This window comes from Lycium barbarum, chromosome 8, assembly GCF_019175385.1.
Source record: "Lycium barbarum isolate Lr01 chromosome 8, ASM1917538v2, whole genome shotgun sequence".
Classification (NCBI taxonomy): domain Eukaryota; kingdom Viridiplantae; phylum Streptophyta; class Magnoliopsida; order Solanales; family Solanaceae; genus Lycium; species Lycium barbarum.
This window is the reverse complement of record NC_083344.1, coordinates 127,008,528-127,035,793: the sequence shown is the minus strand read 5'-3', so window position 1 is coordinate 127,035,793 and position 27,266 is coordinate 127,008,528. Positions and strand designations below refer to the sequence as shown.

At 31.4% G+C, this 27,266-nt stretch overlaps 2 protein-coding genes across 6 annotated transcripts; one reads left to right on the top strand and one right to left on the bottom strand.

Moving 5' to 3' along the window:
* The first annotated feature begins 9,700 nt into the window (after nt 1-9,700).
* Nucleotides 9,701-14,487, top strand: LOC132607244 (fasciclin-like arabinogalactan protein 15). Of its 3 annotated transcripts, none has more exons than XR_009570227.1 (3): nt 9,701-11,310; nt 13,158-13,269; nt 14,242-14,487. XR_009570227.1 is itself a non-coding variant. In XM_060321136.1 (2 exons), the coding sequence occupies exons 1-2, from the start codon at nt 9,993-9,995 to the stop codon at nt 13,217-13,219; spliced, it is 1,380 nt and encodes a 459-aa protein (XP_060177119.1). In that variant the 5' UTR covers nt 9,701-9,992; the 3' UTR covers nt 13,220-13,662. The 3 variants fall into 3 exon arrangements, 1 of the variants encoding a protein (XP_060177119.1); XR_009570226.1 differs by lacking the exon at nt 14,242-14,487 and adding an exon at nt 13,384-13,662 and having other exon boundaries at nt 9,703-11,310; XM_060321136.1 differs by lacking the exon at nt 14,242-14,487 and having other exon boundaries at nt 13,158-13,662.
* A 6,771-nt stretch (nt 14,488-21,258) lies between these two features.
* LOC132607243 (protein WVD2-like 4) lies at nt 21,259-24,870 on the bottom strand. Of its 3 annotated transcripts, XM_060321134.1 has the most exons (9): nt 24,715-24,869; nt 24,538-24,574; nt 23,203-23,677; nt 23,021-23,073; nt 22,789-22,869; nt 22,588-22,654; nt 22,427-22,498; nt 22,219-22,326; nt 21,259-21,843 (listed from the first exon to the last, which is right to left on the bottom strand). In XM_060321134.1, the coding sequence occupies exons 3-9, from the start codon at nt 23,662-23,664 to the stop codon at nt 21,472-21,474; spliced, it is 1,215 nt and encodes a 404-aa protein (XP_060177117.1). In that variant the 5' UTR covers nt 23,665-23,677; nt 24,538-24,574; nt 24,715-24,869; the 3' UTR covers nt 21,259-21,471. The 3 variants fall into 3 exon arrangements, with proteins under 3 accessions (XP_060177117.1, XP_060177118.1, XP_060177116.1); XM_060321135.1 differs by lacking the exon at nt 24,538-24,574 and having other exon boundaries at nt 22,427-22,486; nt 24,715-24,870; XM_060321133.1 differs by lacking the exon at nt 24,538-24,574 and having other exon boundaries at nt 24,715-24,868.
* Between the last annotated feature and the right edge of the window lie 2,396 nt (nt 24,871-27,266).

Here is a 27,266-nt window from a genome sequence, read left to right as displayed (position 1 = left end):
ACTTTTCACGTTCTTTAAAAATTATCCGTCCCTTATTACTTGGCCACATTACTAAACTACTTTTTTATCCCACGTAGACATATGTCATGGTACTAAATATTTATTCTTTTCTCATATATACACGTATGCGCTTCAATTTAATTCTCCGACACATATTTATTTCTTCCGTGCACTTTTACTTGTTCACTTTTGACTTTTAACGTTTTTAAGAATTAATAAATGAAGTACTCCCTCCGTCCCATATTACTTGGCCACATTACTAAAAATATATGTCCAAATTACTTGTTCATTTACAAAACCAAGATAAAATTAATTAAATCTTAATTTTGATTTTTTTGTAATACTTCTTTTTATCTATTATTGTTAATATAAAAAATTATAATGTAACTAATTTAACCCTTATTAACATATTTTTTAATTAATTTAATAAAAATATTTTATTAGTTTTGCTTTTAAAAAATCCAATATATACAACAATGGTTCTTATGTTTAGATCTGAACAGCTAGTTGGTTGAGATGGAAATCAATCTGTCGGTATACATATAAGATATTAAAGAATTTAAAAGAAAAAAATCTAGAATCAAAATATAAATTTCCCCTCATACTCTTACTAATCTTCTTTTTCACATCGATGAACAACTTTCATTGTCATGACAATGAGAAAAAAGTCCTACTCTTTCCATCGCAAAGACTTAATTCCATCATTTTTTTAATTATAACTAAAGTGATGGTACATAAAATACATTTTATATATGTTGCTATATATAATAACAATTAGAATATTTTTAAAAGTTATTTACAAAATACAAACCTTAAAGACTGACTAATTAAAGTGATGGAGTTTAAGAAATAAAGATAGACTTTTGAATCTTGTGGTTCTAGGTTCTAAATTAAAAATGTGTATAATATAATAAAATATCCTTTGAATCTTTGTGATTATAAACTTGACATGTAGGATATTTGAATTGCCAACTTACTAAATATAAAAAGAGGCTTACATAACTAAAATAAGACAAATTTTAACAATAATTGAGAAATTAAGGAGAAAAATAAGAGGAAAAGAAACAAAATATTGAGACTCACTAAGGAGAATCACGGTATCCCTTTCAAAATATTCAAATCATAAAGACTAACTAAAGTGAGTAACCAAATTAATCATGTTGGGCCCTGTGCATCACACGATCATTGTTTGCTAGTATTATATATATATATATATATATTATACTTAAAAGTTTCCCGAAAGAGATTTAAAAAAAGTCAGCTTAAAATTCCTTTAGGTCTAGTGAATTGTTCAAAAGATCTATATTCAACAACTCAATAGCTTGAAATGATAAATATCACGAGGCTCAAAACTCATATATTCAGAATTTTAACAATGTAAATTACGCCTAAAAAGAGTGAATCCTAAAATGGGCATTTAATTTTGTGTCTACTTTCTTTAGCACGTGAATGTAAGGTTCAACCTCAAAATACTGATACCCTCGAACTAGCGAGGCCACTAATTCGCGAACACCTATTGAATTCGCCATAATTATGAGAAAAATATACCGATTATTAAAGTTCTTACTATAAATAAATTCGCTCTCAAATTTCTCACGTGAATGTAAGATTGAACCTCAAAACATCAATACTCTCGAACTCTCTAGGCCACTAATCAGCGAACCCATTGTTGAATTCGCCATTGATGTGATGAAAAGATTGCGATTATTAATGTTCCTAGTTCTCACCACAAGAAAAAGATCTAACTTTCTTAGTGGGCCTTCAAACTAAATCTCAAAAATATAAAAATAAAGGGCCTTAAATTAAAATGGGCCACAAATGATTAACCTAAAAACCCAAAAAAGACATGAGCACCGACAATTTTCGAGGGCAAAATAGTCAATTCATACCATGACGTTTAAGAACAAGACAGGCAATCTTCCATTTGGAGAGCTGTCTTTGTTTTTCCAAAGTCTTGTGACCTAAGCTAAAGTCACGCGTCACACGCGCGAAGAAAGGGACGTGGGACTTTATTTATTTGTTACGTAGCGTAGAAAACAGCGGCAAAGTTGTGCCTTTTTTTTTTAACTCATAAACAGGACAACGACAGCTCGTCTCCCGGCTTTGTTAAGACATAAGCAAATTTGGAAATTAAATTTTATCTATTACCAAAAACAAAAAAAAAGGAAATTAAAATTTTATGAACTTTTCCGAGATTTTATATAAATTTAATTGATATATTTCGATTCAAAATATATTATTTATAATCATTCATTAATATATATAACATCTATACCAAAATAGGACAACAACTTGACTCTTAGCTTGGTTGAGGCTCAAGCTGATTCAGAGGTAAAATTTTATGAATTAGTATCTTGTGAACATTAATAAAGACTCGCTCATTTGATATCATATTTTGAGTTTGTATTTTATCACAATTTATTGAATTTGATATTAGATTCAAAATTCATTATTTGCATTTTTGACACATATATGAGATATGTATTGAACTTACTCGATTCAGAATTTATTATTTATTTCATTTTAGTGTGGTTATAATACGAAATTTGTCAGAGTTACCTGATACTTATTGTGGTGGAATATAGTGGGTATCCCGTGAAATTAATCGAGGTGCACGCAAACTGGCCCAGAATACCACGGCTATTGAATATATTATTAGTTTAGATGAATAAATTACTTTAACCCTGCATCGTAACTCGCCTTCTGGCTTTTCTGAGGCGCGCATTCAGAATTTTAAAATTTATGAATTCAAGTCCGAGAGCCTATTATAAATTATTTGATTTACTAATCGAATCTAGTATTAGTAAATAATTTGACACGTATATATAATTTACTTCAAAATTATTGAGTTCGGATGAATACATAGCATTGACACTATATTTACACTATGCTGAGGTAATCGGCTATTGTAGTGAGTTTTTTTGGTTATAAACGGCTCATTTTTCTCTTGATGTGGCTTGAGCCAAGCCGTTTAAGAAGAAATTAATTAAGGTAGGTCCTCTATGACTAATCAAACTTTATTACCCTATTTAGGGGCTGGCCCTTTACCAAGCCTTTTGCACGTACCCGTCGGGTACAAGTCCTCGTGTTTATGGTGGGATCAACATTTAAGGCAGTGACAACTCAAATTTTAGGTATAATTATATCTCTTGCGATGCGTATTTATAAGTTAGTAGAGCTTGTTATAAAAGACAATTAATAGTAACTCATATATATATGGTTTAGTTTAAAATGTTTCAAGTGGTAAAGTATGGATCATGCTCCAAACTCATCAAAGGGACTGTGAAATTTCTAAACACTTCAAATAAAATAGAGAGGGGTTCAAGTTTAAAGTTTATGAATGCAACGATTTTAAGTTGATATATAATAATAATAATTGAATTTAGTAAATTTCTTAATCAAAATACAGAGTTTGAGCAAAAGTGACTAAATTCACATAAATTTATAGCTTTAAGGCTGGATTTGCCTCTACAAAAAGATCACGTGAGGATAAAGTCGCACAAAAGTAACGTTTTTATGAAGGTATTTTTAACATTTTAGCGAGCCGGCTAAAATATTTTTACCGGTTTAACCATAATAATTTATAGTTGTCGCTTATATATGTAAATAACAAGTGTATAACATTAATTATATAATGGATATTAATTAAAATTTAATTGGATAGACCAAAGTATTTTTTTCCAATTCTATAAGCTTTTTCACGCAATGCTTCTAGAACTTGTAAAAATAAAGACTAGGATATTTTTTGTTTGTGAATTTTGTTGAGCTGATGTATAGCGTAAAAATCCCTTTTATAAAATGGAGAGTTAGTTTCATGCCTACTTGGCAAAACCGACACTCCGTAAACTACAAAAATGGTCAATTCTTGCTTACACTAGTGATGTTTTATCCTCCACTAACTAATATTCTGAATGTGTATCACTTGTGAACTTTCCACTCCTCTAACACTTCTCAAAGAATATGTTTATAAATTATAAACACCTATCGTTTAGACATAAATTTTGGGATATTATAGACTGTATAATCTGACAAGGTAGCTCGGCCACAAACACCAACTGGAATACATTAGAAATAAAGAAATCAGGTTGTCAGCAAACACAGACAAAAATTTTAAAAGAAAAAGGAATTGTAACATCAGGGAGAACTTGGAATTCTTTTGGGTTAAAGTTGGGTGCACAATTTACATTTGAAAAAGGAAATAAAGATCTCGAAACTCAATGAAAGTAAATACTCTACAAGTTGGATTATTTTTTGTTTTATAAGAAACTTTTATGCGTATGTAAAGTTATGGGCAGAAATGTACCATTTCATAAAGAATCAAGAGTATCATAACATTTGGCAGAATAGCTCGAAGCCAATAATTTGATACATTTTATTCGATGTACATGTGAATTACTTTTTAGTTCTGATTAAACTTGACAAGTTGATTGTATTGACTTCCCCTAAATCTTGACGCGGCAAAGAACATGAATACATAGAATAATCCACGTAGCAATGAGTGTATCTCACCCATCAGTTGAGATTGCATTTAGGAGGTTCGAGACCATCGAAATGTCAAGTATAGCAAGTAATTAGGACTAGATAAAGTTTAAATGTGCTATATATAAAAGTTGTCAAGTTCAAGGAGGTCACAAGTTAAAGCACTTGATATAACACCTCACAGCAAACCATTGCCCTCATGACATTATAATTGCTCAGACAATCACTTGCCGACAATAATTAGAACTTTATAAAGCGGAAACATTAACTTAGCATAGTGTTATCTTATATTATATATAATAATATGTGCGGACTTCCTATTTTCTCTATGAAGACTTACTATTTGGAGATCCAATTTAGAAGGTTCAACACTACAACTTGCAAAAATAATGCTGTATTTAAATTTGTTTGCAACATGTGGTCAACATGGGCAGCTGCAATTCAATAATCAGAATTATGATTTTTTTGGAGATTCTAATTAAAAGCTGTCTGATTTGATAAATCTTAAAAATGACGTGCATGATTTGCAACTTTTTGATATGATGAATTATTATGTCTATAGCCTAATGTTTAGTTGGTGCTATTACTAATATTCCATGGATCATTTGGTCAACAAATACTTTATACCTAATTACTGAACTAGAGATGTATAGTTGTACTATACATGGGCACATCAACCCCTTGAACTTTTCAAAAGGTGCATTTCTTTTCGTTAACTTATTTTTTGGTTAAATTAGCCCCTTTGCAACCAACATAAATCCAATAATGGGTTCGAGATCTCAATAGAACCCAATATTTGGGTTGAACCCTGTATATGTGTGCAAAAACAATTACAGTTAGGGTTCAATAATATTTCAAAATTTACTTCTCTAACTCAAAATTTACGGCGTCTAAATTCTAGATTCACCGCTATTTACAACCGTCCTCTTGCCTCCCGATCACTTTGTTTATCTGTTGCCTTTGCCATATGCAAGTAATTGAGTCAAATAAAATTACAATAATTACTTTGGTACTTTGTTATTCTGACTTTGAATCAAAGATAAAATACAACATTCATTTTACTAATAATTAATTTCAAAGCAGATTATTGTATTTCCTCTCAAGGACAATCTTGAAGTTCTAAAAGTTAATGATAAAGGTAAAATTGATTTATTTACCTTTAATATCACCATTTGCAAGCTGTTCATGAACTATATTATAGTATTGTCTTACATTACGTGGATAGTAAGCTAAAACACTAGGTAATTAAACTATAGAAGAGCTTATAATTAAACCTTGTTTGACCAAGTTTCTTGAAATCCAAAAATATTTTTCTAAAAGTACTTATTTTAAGGGGTTGAGCTTGATATATTTGATTAAAGTTTTTCGAAATTAAGTGCTTTTAGGTAATAGTAGAAGTTGTAAAAATTATTTTTTTCTTAAAAATAGTTTTAAAACCTTGACCAATCACAAATGGTTGCTCTTATTTCTTTCATATTGATTAACCAAACACAAATTGCTACTATTTAGAGTACTTTTTGAAAAGATGCTTTACAATAAATATGTTTAAAATAAGTAGATTTTAGAAGTTTGATCAAATAAGTAAGACATCATATACCTCTATGGTTACCTCTCGACTCATTTTGAGGCGAGCTCCATATGAATCTCAACTTTGTTTCCAATGTCTTAAATCATATTTGAAAGTACTTAACTACGAAGATGACTTATAGTAATTTCATTCATATTCATGCAAAAACTATTTTCTTATAGTATATGAATTTTATTCTCAACAGTTTAAAGACAGATACAAAAAGTATACTCCTGTATGTACTGTAACTGTCGAGTGTCGTAAATTTTAAGGGGGGAGAATCGAGAACCATGTAAGAATATCATATAGAGATAGAACATCGACCAAGAAACTGCTATATACACCTAACAAAAAAGAGGGAAAAAGAAAGAGAACACAGACACACACAGAAAAACCCAAAACACCATGCCAAACAACTAAGCAAGAGAAGCGTGGCTTAAACTCAAAAATTATTTTCTAAAAAATATTTGGTTTATTACACTTACAACTCCTTAAATTCATCACCAAATTTTATTTAGAACTCAAAAATTATTTTCTAAAAAATATTTGGTTTATTACACTTACAACTCCTTAAATTCATCACCAAATTTTATCTAGACACTGGTATTACGGTTTGTTTTAATTGAGCATCTGAAACGTATTTATATTACACACTTTTGGTTCAAATTCTGAATTTATTTGCGCGTGTTCTCAAGTGTCTATCGTAATTGATAAGCTAGTCAGTTTACATTGTCATCTCTTTAATTGTACGCATTCGTCTCAATAAGCAGTAAAATCCCAAGAATTTTTGCAATTGAGGCTGATGTGTATAATTAAATGAGATAACATATTTTATGTGTAACTTAACTACTAATACATGCTTGAGAAATACGTGAAAAAGTTTTTTCTTTTCGAATTTTAAATTGAAAAATGTCTAACAAAAATACTTTATCATGTGATCAGACGTTCAATTGGAACAAAAAGTAATTCAAGTGTTTAAATATATTTTTTTTGACAAGTTTAAGAAGTTATCAATGTATTAAACCAAAATATCTTGAATTTTATTCTTAACCGTTTAAGACATCAATATTCAAATTCATACAAAAATCAGGGGTTTGAAAAAAAATACGAGTCCACCCATAAAGAGTGTTCTAAGGGTTCATAAGAAAAAAAAAATAGAATTCATTAGAAACAATACTGTAATTTTAGTAATTATTATGTCTTTCGGTCCAGATTAAATGACACTTCAATCTTTTCATTTTGATATAAACTTAGTGTTTCATGCGATCAAGAAGATATTTCCTCCGAATAAAAAAGAGTGTCCACTTAGTCATCTACACACGTAATTCTTTAAAAAAATAGATAATTTGATTAAATTATTTCTAATTAAATAGGTATTGAGATTTGATCATTTAAAACTTAATAAGGACAAATATGAAAAAATAAAATTTATTCTTTATTGATTTAATAAGTGAACACTTTTTAAAAAAAAAAACTATGTGAACACCCTTTTTGAATTGCAGAGAGTATTAATTTTATATTTTTAAAATAACCAACAAACTGCAACCCCTTAGAAAAAGAGAGAAATAAGAAAGAAAAGAAAACAACACAAAACAGAAGCAAAATAACTAAGCAAAAAACAAGTAGTGAAGTAAGCAAAGAGAGAAGCGGCGTGGCTTAAACTAAAAATAATCAAAGTACAAATAGAAGTATATTATCATGCAGCTAATTAAACGACCGTCACAACCGCTTAATATGCAATGAATATTGACAATCGTCCAGTGGTCGCGTGGCCCCCATATTACAGCCTGGTCTCACCTAAACAACAAATGAAACCTCTTAGCTTTGGAGGGAACCCAACTACTTTAACGTAACTCCACTTTAGTCCCCCTAATCACTATGACCTCACCTTTTCGTTTGTTCCATTCTATTCTCCACATGTCCTCTACCCTTTACCACCCTTTTTTTTTTTTTTTAGCTTTTAAGCAAAGCCCTAATACCCTTCTCAAATTACCCACACTATTTCCTTCTAGAAGTCTCATATATTGATCTTTCACATTTAAGTTAAGTTATAGTTGTTGTGTTTCAATTTATGTGAACCTATTTTTTTATTAGTCCGTACTTGAAAGAATGACCTCTTTCTATATTTGGAAACATTTTATGTAATGATTTATAGTCAAACAAAAATATATGTAACTCATTTAGGATCACAAACTTAAAAGTCTTCTCTTCTTTCTTAAATTTCGTGCTCAAACAAATAGATTCACATAAATTGAAATGGGAGGCCCCCAAAATGTCAGTTCCGCCATCAGGGCCTAACAAGAAGCATAATTCTGTTCCAAAGCTTCATTTCATTCCAAGTAGTCTATGGTTCGAAGCGCCGTGTTCCATCCGGCGCGAATCCTCTCCATAACTAGTATAGTGGAGGTCTTACTTGTATTGCAATAATGAAAAAATGTACGAACACAAATAATGAATATATACTAATAATATAAATTATGAATTATAATATTAATAGTTACTCATCTCATTTTCTATGAAGCCATAGTTACCCTAAGTTCATACAATATTGATTATATCTCAATCCGAGGTGGATTTAGAATTTAGGTTTATGAGTTGTGAATATTAAATTAGGATATCAATTGATTTAGGGTAGATTATTTTATATATATTAATAGATTTATAACACATATATAAATTATGAGTCAAAAATTTTGGGTGCAGCTGAATTCGTAACTTCAATAGTAAATCCCGCCTCTGGTTTAATTAGAAGTGAGTTGAAAAGTGGGATCAACTAAATGAATCTTTACTATTCATTTTGTTCCATGAGAATCCATTTCATTCTACTATTTAGCAATCTAAGTTTTTTAATATTGTAAGTTCTTTACATATTAGCAATCTTAAGCTTTTTAATATTGTAAGTTCTTTACATATTTTACTTATGTACAGATTATTAAAAAAAACAAAAGACAATAAGTATTAGACTAATATAAATGAGGAAATGAGTGAACATAACCTTTTAGTACCGTTTAAATAGAAGAAAATGATATTGAAATATTTTTAGATCTCTTATAAACAAATTTAAATTTACAAATAAATTTATGAAAATCAGTAGACCCGATATAAGCTCACCAACATTTTTATTAGTGTATTAAGCTCACTACACTTACTGTAAATAAAGAACCAGATCAAATGCATTTATTAGTATAGTCATACTTACTCATATTAAAAGATAAAAAATAAAAAAAATACTTACTCATATTTATTATCGAGGATTTAATGGTTTTGAGTGTTCATATTAAAATCAATAAAAAAAATATATTGCTTTCAGTGGGATTCAAACTTGGCTCCTTCGTGACTTAGCCTAAAGCCTACGACATTTTAAACAGAGCACCACATTTTTTTATTGTTTGCTGAGTGTTATTTATTATTTTATGTCAAAATTTTAATATTTTTTATATGTCTACATAGAATATCCGCTACAGTTAATGAATGTTCGACACCAAAATATAGTACATGGGTCCCTCCCTGCATATATAATATCATTATCATTATCATAACCTAACAAATAAAACTGAACTTTCCGCTTAGCTAGCCATTTCTATGTGCATAAAAACTTGAAGTCAAAGTTCCCAATTCCACTTACCCCCAGAAAAAAAAAAACAAATATATGTGTCTTCACTTGAGGCCAAAGTCTGCAATTCCAAATACACATGAGTGACAGAACAGAGAGAAAATAATAAAGACAGAAAATAACCCTTGACCCTCTCAATACTTTATTATTCCACCAAACTACTACTACATACCATACACTCTTCCTTCTTTACTAACACAAAGCCACAAACTCCCACAACCCAACATAACACGTTGTTCTCTACCGACACTTTCAAGAACTAGAGAGAGAAACACAAAAAGAAAAAGAAAAAAAAAACTTACATTTAAGAGAGAGAAAGCTTGAGTTTTGGCCATGGATTCTCAGATCTATGGCGTTACCAATCTCTGTACCTTCAGTATCATACTGTTTTTCTCCATTACAAGTGCTACATTTCAAGAAAACCCAAATGGGACAACCTTAAAATCCACAAATACTCCAACAACAGTACCACAAATCAATTCCAACTCCATTCTTGTTGCTCTTTTGGATTCTCACTACACTGAGTTATCTGAGCTTGTTGAAAAAGCACTTTTACTTCAAACACTTGAAGAAGCTGTTTCTAAACACAACATTACCATTTTTGCCCCTAAAAATGAAGCTCTTGAACGTGATTTAGACCCTGAATTCAAGCGTTTCTTGCTTGAACCTGGAAATCTCAAGTCCTTACAAAACCTCTTACTCTTTCACATGATACCCAAGCGCATTGTGTCCAAACACTGGCCAGCGCGTGTACACGCGACATTATGCAACGGAGACGAAAACAAAGTTCATATTGCAGAGAAGAATGGAGAGAAAATGATAAGCTCAGCAAAGATTATCAAACAAGATGATATTATCAAACCCGATGGAATTATTCACGGTATTGAACGTGTTTTGATACCCAAATCAGTTCAACAAGATTTCAACACACGGCGATCGCTCCGGTCAATCTCCGCTGTGCTGCCCGAAGGCGCACCAGAGGTTGACCCGAGAACTCACCGGTTGAAGAAACCCGCCCCCGTGCCAGCTGGCGCACCACCTGTGCTGCCAGTTTACGATGCATTGGCGCCGGGGCCATCTCTGGCCCCGGCCCCAGCACCTGGCCCGGGCGGACCCCACCATCATTTCGATGGTGAGAGTCAGGTTAAAGATTTTATTCATACGCTCTTGCACTATGGTGGTTACAATGAATTAGCTGATATTCTGGTGAATTTAACTTCATTAGCAACAGAAATGGGCAAGTTAGTGTCAGAAGGGTATGTTTTAACTGTTCTGGCGCCCAATGATGAGGCTATGGCTAAGCTGACAACTGATCAGCTTAGCGAGCCAGGGGCGCCGGAACAGATAATGTATTACCATTTGATACCGGAGTATCAAACGGAAGAAAGTATGTATAATTCAGTGAGGAGATTTGGGAAAGTTAAGTATGATACATTGAGGTTACCACATAAAGTTGTGGCTGAAGAAGCCGATGGTTCGGTTAAATTCGGGGCAGGTGCTGAAGGGTCGGCTTATTTGTTTGATCCTGATATTTATACTGATGGAAGGATCTCTGTACAAGGGATTGATGGTGTTTTGTTCCCTGTGGAGGAAATTAAGGTTGCTCCTGTAGCTGCCCCTGTTGCTAAGGTTGTTGCAAAGCCAAGAAGAGGTAAAGAAAATTCTCAACTTTTTTGCTCTTATCTAATTTTGGGGTTTTGATATGTTAGTGTAATTTTGTTTCTTTAAATTGAATTCTTTTGATTGGTCAGCTATTATCAAGTTATTATCTTAGAAATTGTATAAACTGTGGATGTTTATGTCTGTATCATGTTTGATTATGGAGTTGTTGATTCTTGAAAATGGGAATCAACTGAGGTTTTTACGTTTTTAGTTGTAAAACCAGCAGTTTATTTAGGCAGTCTGCGGATTTTTTCTTTAAATTGTGCTCTTTTGATGTTAAAATTGAGTCTTTTGATGGATTTTGGTCTTTTCAAATTTTGCTCTTTGATGAATTCTGGTGATTATCACTAAGTTATACCTGATTTTTATAATTTTACTTATGTAGGGAGTGTTAATTCTTTAAAAATGTCATTAAGGGTACTAAATGAGGTTTTTTACGTTTTCTTTTTTCTTATAGAATTTACTCTTTTGATGCTAAAAATTGTGTCTTTCGTATGAGTTGTGGTGATTTTCATAAAGTGCTGCTTGATTTTTTAACTGATAAGTATTGAATTCTTGATTCTCAAAAACATAGCTGAAAATTGGGATAAAATGAGGTCTCTATCATTCTGTTTCTTGAATTTATTACTAGGTTAGAAATTGTGTCTTTATTAGTATTTTTGGTGATCATGAAAATTGTGGAGTTTTGATGGTTGGTACAAAAGGACATGGCATTAGGCCGTTCTTGAGGCCACTTGGTTCCAGCTTTTTCCAGTGAATTACTTGCACTTAGAACCTAAGCTACGTATCTAACTTTTGCACATGATTCAACGGGTCATCTTTATTAAATTTCCTTAATGTTGTGGAAGTCTACAATTAAGCTGTATATGTAAGTTAAGATTTCATTGTTCATCATTTTTCTATTGATTAATTAGTTTCACAGGTAGTTGACATGGCAAGTAAGTATGCATATTATGTAGACACTGCCAAAGTAGTTTTACCATATAGTTGGTATAGAATCTGTCGGTGAGCTAAAATGGGGGCGGGGGGCAGGGGGGGGGGGTTTGGTTTGGGGTTTGTTCTTTTCTTGATGTGACGATTATCCAAAAAATCATTCAATGGAGTAACTTTTTAACTTTTAGTTTGGGAACTTTAGCAGTTGAATTATGAGAAAGGGTATTCTTGATCATGAGTCAGGTTAGGTAAAACCTATCTCGAGACTGGAATGATTATGATTGATTGAACACTTAATCACTAAGCCAAAACAGTTTTGGATATGATAAACCCTTAATCACTTAGGCATAATGGTTATGATTATTGTGTTTGACCCTTAATCACTAAGACAAATCTTTACCAAAGTCTCGGTGGTAGAATTATTTGTACTTTTGCTTATGGAATGTTCTAAGTATCCAATAGAACAATCGAGGTGCGTGTAAGTTGATTCGGACATTACTGTTCAGATTTGTTAACATATCTATGGTGTGACTGTGTGGCATAATGCTAAAAGTCCATATCAGCACCAATGAAACATAGCTGTATACTCAATGATTATTCTTAACTTCAATACAGAGACATTAAAACCACCAGCCTGTTTGTTGACTAACACTTAACCCCACCTGCTCTTTTATTTTATCTTAAACTTTCATGATCAGCTGTCATCAATTGTTATCTCCTAGTTTAACATAATTTTATACAGTTGACATTAACATTCACTTCATTCCATCAATTTTCTACCTTCTTTTTTTAATTTAAAATGTACTAAAGTTCTAATCTTTTTCCAACCTTCTTTACTTAATCAAGCTATATTCCTTGTGAGTTGTCTAACATTTTTGCCAACACTTTCTTTGTGTCTTGCAGGAAAGTTGATGGAAGTAGTATGTGGTACATTGGGGTCATATGCTTTTGCTAGTTGTCATTAAAATTTGTATACTGAGGAACTTCTGAAGATAAAGAATTGAAAGAAAGAATGGTGAGTGTCTCAAAATATGTGTATTATGTATTCTTAGTCTACTTAGAAAAAATAATTGGGGGCCATAAAAAAAAAAAGAAAAAAATTGACAATATTTTGCTGAATAAATGGCAGTTCTTAGGAGGGCTTTTGTTGATGGTGATCATATCATAAAAACATGAAAGGGAAAAGGAGGAGAAAAGTGGTTGGCATTGAAGTAGAAAACAGACTCCAAAAAAGCAGAGGAGGCAGAATATCTTTTGTCTTATTATTTTGTGATAAATACTGTAATTACCTATCAATTTTTTCATTTGTATCTAAGTTTGTTTCTGCCGACAGTGTTTGTATCAAGAAATTGTACCCCAAAAGGAAAAAAAAAAAGAATAATTCTGCAAGAGCATCATCTTTTTTGTACTCTAATGTGTCACGGGTGGTTTGCTTATTGTCACTTTTTTGATACTATAGCTTGTGAATTAACTATACCTTTTTACATTTCTTTTAATATAATATAATGAATGTGCTTTGTATTTTAGTGTGTGGGTTCTAAACTGCACTTATCTTTCTAAAAGCAGTAGTTGGGTGTATTGTACTTAGTGAAGTCAACATAGGTTTGATGTCATAGTATTTTCAAGGAAGTTCCTCTCTTCACTAAGGAAAGAATTTATTGGCGATGTTTGCACCAAGTAAATGAATATAAAAGATGTGTTTTGCATATAAGCGCTTCCAAAAGAATATAGTTAAGGTGATATGTATTCTTATTTTACTTTGACTTTATAGCTAGTGTCTAGTAACGTCCTGAAGAATGAAACTTGCTAGTCATAAAATTACGAGTAAAGTTTAGAGTACCCCCTAAACTTTTAATGATTGAGTATACCTCCTTCACCTTTTGAATAGGAACGATAACCCTTTCATGCAATTCAATTTACACTATTCATTTTTTAAAGGAAATGATAATCTCCTTATTTAATATCCAATATGTTCATTGTTTGTTAGGTGGTACCTTCTAAATGGTGTAAAGACATGTTGGCCAGATACATTCTAGTGACAAGTTATAAAAGCAAGGAAAAAGAGATGGGGTTGTTTTTTGCGAAGATTTCTGTGATTTAAATTGCAAGTGTAGGTGTTCAAAGACAGAATAACAGGACATATGCTTGAATTATTGTATTGTGAGATATGCCATTGTGTTCCTTCTGGAATTTTTGGGAAAAATGGCAAGTAACAAGAAGAACTCTAAGAGGGAGCTAAAATTCCCTTGAAATTTACTTCAAAAATTGTTTTTTTCTCGAGAAAGAAATATCAAACACAAAGATAGAAGCACAAAGCCTTATTTGAATTCTTTATGACGTCCAATCTGTTGTATGATTGTTGAGAAATAACATGAAGGGGTATAATTTCCCAACCCATAAAGATTAAGGGGGTAACTTAGATTGCCCAAGAGGGTACTGTTCATAAGCCCCGTTAAAGGTTAAGGGACTAAACTGAATTTTACTTTAAAATTACAACTAATAAAGTTGACAAAAGAGAGTAAGATTAACCATATATTATATATTAACGACATTCTCATGCAAAATACTTTGCTTGTTAGCACTTAGCTTTGACATTTGTGGGAAAAAATCACCTCTCTAGTTTTCTAGGGATTTTTTTTTTTTTTTTTTAAATTCGAAAGAAACATGTTATATTAAAACTTATTAAACATTGTACAAGGAACAATAGACTCAAAGGCGTAGGGGTGTTAAACATACTTATTCGTTTATATCTAGAGTTTTAAATGTCCAAATCCCCCCCAAAAATAATGGAAAGATTCGTGAGAAGTTACAGATTGTAAGTAACTATCTAATCGAGTCCGGCGCCAAAATGTCACCTTTTTGGACGTTGAAGACAAAAATGGTATGTCTTTTTTTTTTTTTTATACCAAAAAGGGCATTTCGTTGGTTATCCAATGAAATGTTAACCCCATTTAACATTTTCCGTCAAATGTTAAAAAAAAAAAAATGCATTTCGTTACATAGTTGGCGAAATGCAATATTTTTTTTTAATTTTTTTTAACATTTAACACCAAAATGTTAGCTGGTGTCAAATGTTTTTTTTTTAAAAAAAATTGCATTTCGCCACATACCTGGCGAAATGCATTTTTTTTTTCTACATTTGACACCAAAATGTTAGCTGGTGTCAAATGTTAAAAAAATAAAAATAAAAAATTGCATTTCGTTACATACCTGGCGTGTTATTTTTTTAATCCTTTATTTTGAATATAAATCTAATTCAATTAGATAAAAACATAGTTAAAAGATATAGGAGAAAGAGTAGTTGTAAATTGGTGAAAGAGTAGTTGTAAATTGGTGAAACTTTAGACAGTCATAACTTTGCGCTCGGATATCCGATTTATGCAAAAAAAAAAAAAATTGATTTTGCATATTTTTTCGAGATCTAGCTGTGCAAACTGCCGTAAGGCGGTTTGGCCGGGCCGATTTTCTAGAAAACCTCTTTTTTCCCTTCCAATTTTAATTTCCCCCCAAATTGGCGGGAAATTTTCAGTTTTCTTTACTTATAATATGATGATGCGCAATAGACTTCAACATAAAAATTTCGGAGTAATGTAGCTGTGAATGTCAATTTCACTTATGTGGTTTCAATTTTTGAAAATCAAGCTGACTAATTTTCTCGACATATAAAGCTCTATAATAACCTTACAAAAATATAACACTTAAACCTAAAGTTTCCAAAACTACTGCAGTAAAATACTGCTTTATACAAAAAATAATCTGTAACGTGTGTTTTTTTTCTAAGTTTCCTAAAATAAAATTATGAAAACATAAATTTTTGGTGCAATTTTATTCTACTATACCCAATTTTTTTTTTTTTAGAAACCTAGCGAAATACAAAAAAAAAAAAAATTGTATTGCATTTCGTTACATAAATGGCGAAATGCAATAACACAGTAAAAAAAAAAAAATGCATTTCGCCATGTATGTAACGAAATGCAATGCAATTTTTTTTTTTTTTTTTTTTTTTGTATTTCGCTAGGTTTTCTAACTAAAAAAAAAAAAAAATTGCATTGCATTTCGTTACATCCATGGCGAAATGCAATAACACAGTAAAAAAAAAAAATTGCATTTCGCCATGTATGTAACGAAATGCAATGCATTTTTTTTATTTTTTTTAGTTAGAAAACCTAGCGAAATACAAAAAAAAAAAAAAAAAAATTGCATTGCATTTCATTACATACATGGCGAAATGCAATTTTTTTTTTACTGTGTTATTGCATTTTGCCATTCATGTAACGAAATGCAATGCAATTTTTTTTTTTTTTTTTTTTTTTTTTTTTATATTTCTCTAGGTTTTCTAACTAAAAAAAAAATAATTGGGTATAGTAGAATAAAATTGCATCAAAAATTTATATTTTCATAATTTTATTTTAGGAAACTTAGAAAAAAAACACACGTTACAAATTATTTTTTGTATAAAGCAGTATTTTACTGCAGTAGTTTTGGAAACTTTAGGTTTAAGTGTTATATTTTTGTAAGGTTATTATAGAACTTTATATGTCGAGAAAATTAGTCAGCTTTATTTTCAAAAATTGAAACCACATAAGTGAAATTGACATTCACAGCTACATTACTCCGAAATTTTTATGTTGAAGTCTATTGCGCATCATCATATTATAAGTAAAGAAAACTGAAAATTTCCCGCCAATTTAGGGGGAAATTAAAATTGGAAGGGAAAAAAGAGGTTTTCTAGAAAATCGGCCCGGCCAAACCGCCTTACGGCCGTTTGCACGGCTAGATCTCGAAAAAATATGCAAAATAATTTTTGTTTTTGCATAAATCGGATATCCGAGCGCAAAGTTATGACTGTCTAAAGTTTCACCAATTTACAACTACTCTTTCACCAATTTACAACTACTCTTTCTCCTATATCTTTTAACTATGTTTTTATCTAATTGAATTAGATTTATATTCAAAATAAAGGATTAAAAAAATAACACGCCAGGTATGAAACACAATAAGTAAAAAACTAAACCAACGGACCGGCATTTATTTGTTGGGAAGTCCCATTTTATATGTCTTTTGATGGTGATTAGGTTAATGATTATTGACATCAAAGTGGGAAGCAAACTGAGCTGGTCTTCATATGAAATTATTTGACTATAAAGATAATAATTTAATTTTTGACATCAAATGGACAATAATTACATTTTTGACATCAAATGGACAATAATTACATGTTAATAAGTTATTTTGACCTGATTTATCTAAAAACATATGCACTGTTAATTATTGTACAGAAGTTAAACTATATAAAAATAATTAAGTGATGGTGGGGTTAATTGAGGGCAATTGAACACCAGGACATTGACTTTACTCATTCTATCTTTAATTGGAATCAAGAAGAATTGTTACACCGAACATTTTGTCATTTCATGTGCCTTGGAAAGTTCCGCGGATCTTAGCAGCAAAATATTAATTTATGAGGAGTAAATATATCATACTTTCTTGCTACATACATATATTTATTTTTATATATAGTCATTAAATAAAAGTTCTGTTCTGATAGAGAAGGAATACGAGAGATCCACCTTTGTAGCCATTATTTCAAGTTCCTTTTAGCCATTACTTTAAGTAGCCTCTACCCAATGTGAATTTAGATTCTTTGTGAGATTCAATTTGACTAATATGAACTTCAGTTGAAAGAAAATTAATTCATAAATTAAACAATTTTTTTTAAAGAAATAGATGCATGAAAACTATCAAAAGTAAAGAAAATATTTATTATAGTATTAAAGAAACAATTTTGATCATTTAGTCAAAACAAAAATTACTGATAACTATCATTTTTGAATGGAAGAGTTAATATAAAGTCAGCAACTTAACAAATGATATTAAAACAGCAATAACGAATAAAAGAAAATTTTACTTTGCTCTAATAATTTTAAAGTTGGATAACTAAGTAGCATCTTGTTGAATTTATGCAACAAAATATAAGCTCACTGATGTGATTTAGTAAAACTTACACAAATAGCTATCTTTTAATAGCTTCTTACTAGTTATAGCTACAAGTTAAAGATTTACAATTCGTAGCTGCTTTTGGATATATTTCAGTTGTATCTCGCATTTTTGAAATACAGTGAAATATAACGAAATACAACGAAATACAGAGAAATACAAAACACGTTAGAGTAAATTTAGGCTCAATTTTTTTTAAAAAAATCTGAGAGAAAAAATAGGCTATATTTTTGGAACATAATATTCTTTTTCCTTTTTAAATAGTAAGTCAAATTAAATCAACCATATTTCACACAAATCATTGAAGAGTAAAATTAGGCTCTATTTATGGAACAAACTTTTTTTTAAAAAACAATTATGGGATTCAATTTAAAACTTCCCATAAATCACGCATAACGGTTGTTCTTCCATAAAAGCTTACGAATCTCTCTCAACTTTTATCCCCGAAAATTTTACACTGAAATATGGTTAATTGTTTAAGAAATATAAAGTTGTAGTATGCGTATATACAATGGAATACAATGAAATATATCAGAAACTGTTTCATAAATTAGAAATACAAAATGCAGAAATACTTTGAAATACAGCGAAATACAAAAGTCGTGAAAACAAAGTGTAGTAAAAATAGGTTCTATATTTGGAACATTCACTATATTTACACCAAAAAAGATAAATACATTGAAATGCAGTGAAATAATACACTGAAATACACTGAAAATTAAATATAATGTTTGTTAATACACAGAAATATGCACTGAAATATACTAAAATATTTTATCAAACACTTGGTGGGCATAAAGCTCCACAACTCTCATCAATGGTGTTCTCATGGGAAAGAAGCGAGTTGTCTCAGATTGTTACAAAAAGGACATTAACCGGAGATAAAGACTTTCAATTGGACTAATTAATAAAGCTTCAATCCGTCGTCCTTCACCGTTGTTAGAGCTCTTTTTTTCACTCCGTCGTCGACCATGGCTCTTTTTAATAAAGCTTCACTCCGTCATCGACTATGGCTGCTGCTACTACTGTAGGATTCTTCTGATTTGTAAGAGAAAATAAGATCTAGGGTAGGTAATGGAACAGAGAGAGAAAGAGGGGTGAGGGAGAAAATAAATTTGATAGGTGAGAGAAAATCAATTTAAAAGACTAGGAGATGGAATGAAGAGAGAAAGAGGGGTGAGAGAGAAAATAGATTTGATAGGTGAGAAAAATGTTTGGAAAAAAAAAAAGGATTGTGGGTAAGTGGAAGAGAAGTACCTTATTTTTAGGAAAATACACTGCAGTCACAAAACAAGTTATAGATGGTAATTTGATAAATAATTAAGCTATCGAATATAATTAAAAAAAATATCTATTACTATGATTTATCTCCTTTATGGACCCAGATATCATGCAAAGGCTTTCAAGTACGTCTACCACTTTAGTCTGATCCTCACTAAAGCATATTTATATTGTATGTGATTCATGTGACAATATTTAAGGCATTAAATTTCGAGCAATCAGTACAATTTCAGTACAAATCAGTTAGCTAAGAGTTATTTAGGAATAACTTAGCAAAGAATTTCATAACTAATTCATGTTATTTTTAACACTAAATGAACAACAGGGAAGATTGATTGTATTCCCTAGGCTATCTGTAGTAAACACTACTCCAAATATTCAACAACAGGGAAGATTGATTGTATTTAATGAACCGAAATAGAGAAATTACAAGAGGGAAATAAGCAACGAAACAGCAACAAAAAAGGAGGACGAGCACAAAATTCACATAGCCTAATGAGAGTGATACCCTTTACTAATGGTCATTGGCACTTATGTCCCTATCTGGTCTTCATGTTTTGCTCCTCATAATAAATAACTCTTTCGTAAGATATAAGTTTATATTTTCGTATTTTAATATCCCACAAGTTATGCTCCTCATGACTTTTTTCCTAAAGAACTTATGCCAAGTTCCCCGCTAGGCATAAGTTTGATTGCTAATGGACAAAAATTAAAGACCAGCCCACTTGAAGGACAAATGGTGCAATTTCCTCTTTTCGATCTACCGTGCCCTCAGCCTGGATCCAAGACGAAGTCCAATAACAATTTGATGGGCCATTTCATCATTTGGCTCTTTCTTAAATGCGGACAATTTGCAGGATTGTCCTTCGCTGGGGGGGGGGGGGGGGGACTTTAATTTTTGGCCTTCTCTAAAAATTCCTTGGTTTCGGGTTCGAACCCCTGCTCAGTCAAAAGTTTTAAAAAAATTCGCAAGGTAGAGTTTGATTCGCAAGGGAGAGTAGCAATCAAAACTCTGCCTTGTAAATCTAAACATCTGTCTTGCGAAAATTCCTTCTTTTTTAACTAAACTGGGGTTTGAACCCAGAACCTCGGGGTATTAGGCGAACACAAAAATTAAAGACCACCCCAAATGAAGGGCAATCCGCGAAAAAAAAAAAAAAAAAACTTAAATTTTCCTTAGGTCCAATGACTTCAACTTGGTCTGGTCCATCTAGTCTATTCACAACTATCTCTTAGAATATGACCACTTCCCGCATGTATATTTGATAATTACAGAGCTGAATCCATAATTCAAAGTCAGTAGGTTTAAAATGAGTCTGATCTTATTATACGTATGCATAGTAAATACCTTTTCATATTTGCACATCACCAAAGCAATGTGTTCAGTAATTCGCAGAACCCGTCATATACCAGACTCCCTCAGGATAATTAGATGATATCATCAGTGAGTAATTTTGAAGAAAATCCACCATTTCAGGCAAATGTTTACTTTGTAACTATAGGTGCTTAGCTTGAATTGAAATGTACAATATCTGTGAATGAATATGCATTTTTTTCTCTCAGTTGTGACAATGGATGTCAACTTTGTAGAGACATAAGTTTATTTTGAGAAAAGAGTTGTGCATTTTAGTAAAACCAGATATAAAATTTCAGAATGATACATAGAAAGAAAAGAAGACGACATGTCGAATCTGACTTAGAAAACAATGAAGTTTAACACATAAAATCCACAACTAACAAAGCACAAAATTTTCCAGAATGATAAACCACGGTACACTGAAATATTCGAAAAAGAATGAAGAAGCTGAGAACGAACATGTACAACTTGTAACCGCAACATACACACCATATTCACAACTCAACGAAGAACAAAACGCTTTCAGAGAACAAAAAAAAGACTATGAATAAATACAGAAAAAGAACTTCATTAAGTGCTTCCTTAACCTTCAACACTGACTTCAGCTTGCACGATGACTGGATTCATTTCAGACTTAGGGGCACCATCGGGTTGAATTTCCATTTCTTCTGTACATTTTTTCTCATCTGAACCCTTTGCTTCAGCAAGTTTTGATTTTCTTTCAGCAGGTTTCACTTTAGTGGCCGAGATTTTTGGAGATTGAGCGGTTGTACTCTGTGAATTCTTCTTAACCGGCTTCCCTTTTGAAGCAACGTTATCTTTACTGGATACGGGTGACTTATGCTGTTCCTTGATCACTTTTGGACTGAACCCTCCACTTTCCGAACTATTAGTCATGGATGTGGAGTTCTTATTTCTTCCGAGCTTAGGAGATATGGCGCGTGTTGTTGGTATCTGCACATTTAGCAAAAACATAAGCATATAATGAAAAAAAAAAAAACAAGTAAACTTAAGCACTATTTTCCACAAGTTGTAAATTTTCAAGCAACCCACAGCGTCATAGACACTTTTAAATTACAAACATTACGGGCATATCATGTAATGGAACAACAATGTTCACGAGATTCACACTTGATGACTTGACGCATTTTGTCACAAAAAAAACAACCAAAAATACTTTTTTTTTGTCTCTTTTCCTCTAGCACAATAGTATGGACTTACTGTAAAAGGGAGTCTAGTGCCAGCTTTGTCACACTAGGGAAATACGATTACTCAATGCTAGAAGAGCTAAAATCTATCTCAATGTTGCACAAATATCAAATACTTCACCTTCTTCAGTTCAACTTTAGGAGGGGGTTCATTGTAGAAGTTTGGCATAGGAGCAGCTTTAAATGTCAAGCTCTTCCTAAATTGCTTTATCTCTACCTCTTGGTTTTCCTGAATGAAATCCCAAATCCACAAAGAAAAGAGCTTAGCCGGACTAGTCCTTTACAAGTTACAAATTCAGCAATGAAAAATCAGTATTGTTTGAACTAACTTTGGATTTTGCTAGCAAGTTACTCTTTTCCTCTTCTCGGGCCTGTATCCTCTCTTCCACCTTTGCCAAGAACTGATGAATAAGGAAACTGAGCTGTAATGTTTTTGGCCTAAGCTAATATGTACATGATAGTCATAGGAACCAAAGGTTAAACGACAAACCTCCTTTCGCTTTTCAGCACGTTCTTCCAACCTGAACGAAAATCCAGCACTGCCACGAGTTGCATTGCTGATTATATTAAAAAAAAAAAAAAAAAAAAAGAAGAAGAAGAAGAAGAAGAAGAATAAGAAGAAGAAGAAGTTAGACTATTGCCCTAATTGAGGACCAAAATAAACAAGAAAGTAACAACAGAAGAGCAGTACGAGGAAGTAGCAGAACGGGCATCCTCATCGTCTTTAAGAGGCGATGTAGCTTTAGTAGGTGTTGTGTTTGCATCGTTTAATCTGTAAATACAAACATTTAGCATAACTATCAGAACAATCATTGGCAACAACACATAATGTAACGGTAAACAGCTAAAGGATAGATGCCAAACGTTTTAGATTTAAGAAAACCAATTTTTATGAACAAATGCAAGTAGCAAAATTCACTTACCCTTCAGATGTAGCTTTCTTTGCAATTCTATTGGCCGAAATAGACTTCACAGACTTAATGCAGAAACAGCAAAGGAAATTTGTGAGATATTGCATCAAAAGATCACGATTTTTTAAGAATATAGTTAAATAAATAAGAGTGTGCTCTCTCTAACAGCTTAAGCTTTAAAATGAGAAGTTTACCAGCGATTGACGAAGACTTGGGACAGATTTCTTTAAACGAGAAGCTGGTGAGAGTACTGTTCCATTGGAATGTGAAGCCTCGTGTGTCACCCCATTTGGTATCCAAGGTTTAAAATCCGATTTCTTTGTAGAAACATCAATGCTCTTCCTCGTTATGTCAGCATTGGCGCCTCTTGCGGGGAATGAAAGGCTTTTCGCAATACTTCCCTTTTTCGAACGATTCAATGCAGACGAGCCTGTTGAATTCTTAGCCATTTTATTGTTCTTTTTAGTACCACTAATGGAAACCTTAGCTTTACTTTTCGGAACATTTTCAGATAATTCAGTTTTGGCTACAGATGAATTTGGTATCTCATCAGCCTTATCCTCACTAATGCTCTCCTCTTTCTTTAAATCCACATTTTGCTCCTCAGCCACAACAATCTTTTCCACTTCTACTGGAACCCCATTTTCAGACTCCATATACCAACAATATCTGAAGCAAAACAAAGATGTTCACTCAAGAAAGTTATGTTTCAATCAATAATTGGAACACAAATTACACAAGCCTGTAAGCTAATCTATTAGGATTAGGTTCGGGTTTGACAGAACCCAATAGCTTTAGTCTAAACTCTATATTTGTATTAAGAAATTCATTATTTATGTATAAAAATTAAATTTAGAATCCAATTAGTAACACATGATGTCTCTATCGTGGAAATTTAGAGCCCATGAAGTTCAAATTGTGGCTCGTCTTCAAATCGTGGCTCGACCTTTGACTCCATATACCAACAATATCTAAAGCAAAACAAAGATAAATACTGAAGAAATTTTGTTTCAATCAGTAATTGGAAATTTGGAAGACAAATAATACAAACCTATATCCAATGTATAAAGGGATCTTCAACTCACTTTCTTTCATAAAAAACAAATCTCGAAAGAAATGACAAAAACACATAAATGAGGACAAAAGAGAAAGAATCCCATAATCCAATTTGATCTCAGTATAACAGGATATTCAAGTAATAACTCATGAACAACTAAACAGAGATAAGAAATAACTAAAATTCTTCTCGAAAGCATAAATCAGAACCAATCTTTTCAAATTCCAAAACACAGGATTCAGTTTAGTTCTTGATCTCATCAGATAAACAAAATATTAGACTTTAGTGACAATTCATTAACAGCTAAGCAGAGCATATAAGTAACAACGTTCTACTTCAATGAGTAAGATCCAAGATTTGAACATTATGAGTTCAAGTTCGAGATTTTATTACAGCCCATATTCATTTATTCCGTTCAAACTTAGTTAATAAATATGCAGGTTCTGAACAAAAGCTACTGGTTAGGACTAACCTGTAACTAATGCACTAGGTCCGTTGATTACAAATCCCTTCCAATTCCATAAATATAAGCAGCATAAGATCCAACAGCATTAAATACAAAGCTTAACAAAGAATGAATGATGTAGCATTGTTTTCAATATTTCAAAGAAATATGAGCACTACTAAGAGAGTTTAGAATAAAGGGTACCTTTTTTCTGTGGTCTTGGAGATGATTGGTGGCAAAGTCTGCTTTAGAATGGTACAACAATTATGTAACTCTGGAATTCAAATGCTATTATGGAATGAAAAACTGTGTTAGAAATACTGGAAACAGAAAGGAGAGAAAGAATAAGGGAAGTTAAGGGATATGAATTATGGATTTCACTGATTTAGGAAATGACGAAAGTGACCTTCTTTTCATTCGGGGTGGGGGTGGAGTGGGGGAGGGGGGGGGGGGTTAAAAAATTAAGAAAAATATTTGAAATTTATAATCTAAAACAATCCTTGAATATTTATGTGATTATAAATTATCTCAATTAGGGTAATGCAAATTCTATTGCTTCTAATTATGAAAAGATAATTTTTTAAAAATATTTAAAAAGGAAAGTGCGCTATATAAATTTAGACATAGGGTGTAAGACGGATTGAAAGTGATGAAATAAACATTGAGTACTGAATTTGGTCTTATAAATAAGTAATTAGGTATTTGTAATAATGGCCATTAATTGTATTTTCAAGAAGTACGCTCCTAATACTCCCTCTGGTTCAAAAAGAGTGTCCACTTTGCCATTGCACATCCTTTAAGAAAATGCTAACTCCTAAGTAAGTTAATTTAACTCCTAAGTAAAGTTAATTCTTTCTTGATTTGGTAAGTAGACACTCTTTTTGAATAAAAAGATAAAGACTAAGTTGACATTCTTTTTTAACCGGAGAAAGTAATTTTTAGTTCACAATAAAATCTAGTGAAATCCACTCTCGAGAAAAATCATACTGCAGTAAATAATCATTTATTTAATAACTTTTATTATATCCATAAATAGATTATACATCGTTGTACACTTCAATAATTTTGTCCCAGAGATAGCATGTGGAGAACACGTCGGTGATAATTTAAATGCCTAATATTCCAAATGAACGTCAACATCTTTTAAATAACACAAAAAATTATTAGCCTGATGAATATTCTTTGATTTGGTACTTGAGACAATAGACTAATTGTTAGCTAATTCTATCATTTTTGTTCATTTATTAGACATGGTCAATGGGTCATTCCAATTATCTTGGATTAATCACCTAGTCAAAATTAAGATATAATTTGTACCATATAGAGAGTAATTAAAATAAATGGTGGCCTTGGTTGTTAATTTTTTATTTTAGGTAATTCCATAACATGCATTCAACACGCAGGAGAATATTTATTAACTTCCTTTATTTTTTGTAGTTGTATCAATCATGAAAATTTCCTGTCAAAGAGAACCTTATCTGCTAAAATAAAGTTAAGGAAATGCACCTTTCTTTTTGCTGGGAATAAATGGACCAAAAATATGTACCATTTACATTATTGAATCAATAGTTTGTCTTCTTAGAATTTTGTAATATTCAACTAAAAGATGACAAATTTTGGACCAGATTCAGTTTATCAATTAATGGTCCATATATATATATATATATATATATATATATATATATATATATTTGTTTCTTTCCTGTATAATAAAGCATGTAACAAATTAAACGGTTTTGACTAAAATAAAATCTTACATTTGGCCGATTAGTTTTCAATGTGACAAAACTTTAATTTACTTTTTCATAATATTTTATCTCTCGAATTATGGTTTTATTGCATATGCAAAACAAAGAGAAAGATTTTACTATTATCTGAACATGACAAAAAAATGAAAAGATTTCAATGAAAATAGCGAAGTAATAGAATTGAAGAATATCTTATAAAGTACTAGCTTAAAAAAAAATCTTTAGTCGAACATGCATGCAAACCTCGCATTACATGTTTGACACGTCTTTAATGACTTTTTGGGTTATTACCTATTTACCTTAGTGATAGTGAAATTTTGATTATCTCGTAAATAAATTTTAGAAAAATTAATACCACCATTGTGGTGAGAAGTTTGACAAGGACCTTAACATGTATATTACTCCCTCGGTCCCAAAAAATTGTCTTAGTTTGATTTGACATAAAATTTAAAAAATAAAAAAAGACTTTTGAAATGTGTGGTTCAAAACAAGCTTTAAATATTTGTGTGACGGCAATTCATCTCATAAAAATAAATTATTTTTCAATATAGAAATGTGTCAATCTTTTTGGGACAAACTAATAAGTAAAATAAGACAATATTTTTGGGATGGAGGAAATAATAATCAGTATGTAAAAATATGTAGGATATAGAAATATGGTAAGGACGCTTTTATTACCATTAAGTGCTTGTGATTCAGTGGCAAATATTTTATTATTCTTAATTAGAGAACTCGGTGTAAACACTTCTTTTAGAGGGAACACTTCACACCCATAGTAAAATTTCCTAATATGAATCTAAATTAGTTAGACTTAGAAATGAAAACTGAGCACCGAGCGAGATGTCAAAAATAATACTCCTTTCGTCCTATTTTATATTCTCTATGTTTCAATTTATGTGATACAGTTTCTTTTTTAGTCCGTCCCAAATAAAATAATATATTTCCATATTTGATAACAGTTTAACTTTAAACTTTACCTTTTACGCTTAACGAGATGATCTATAACCA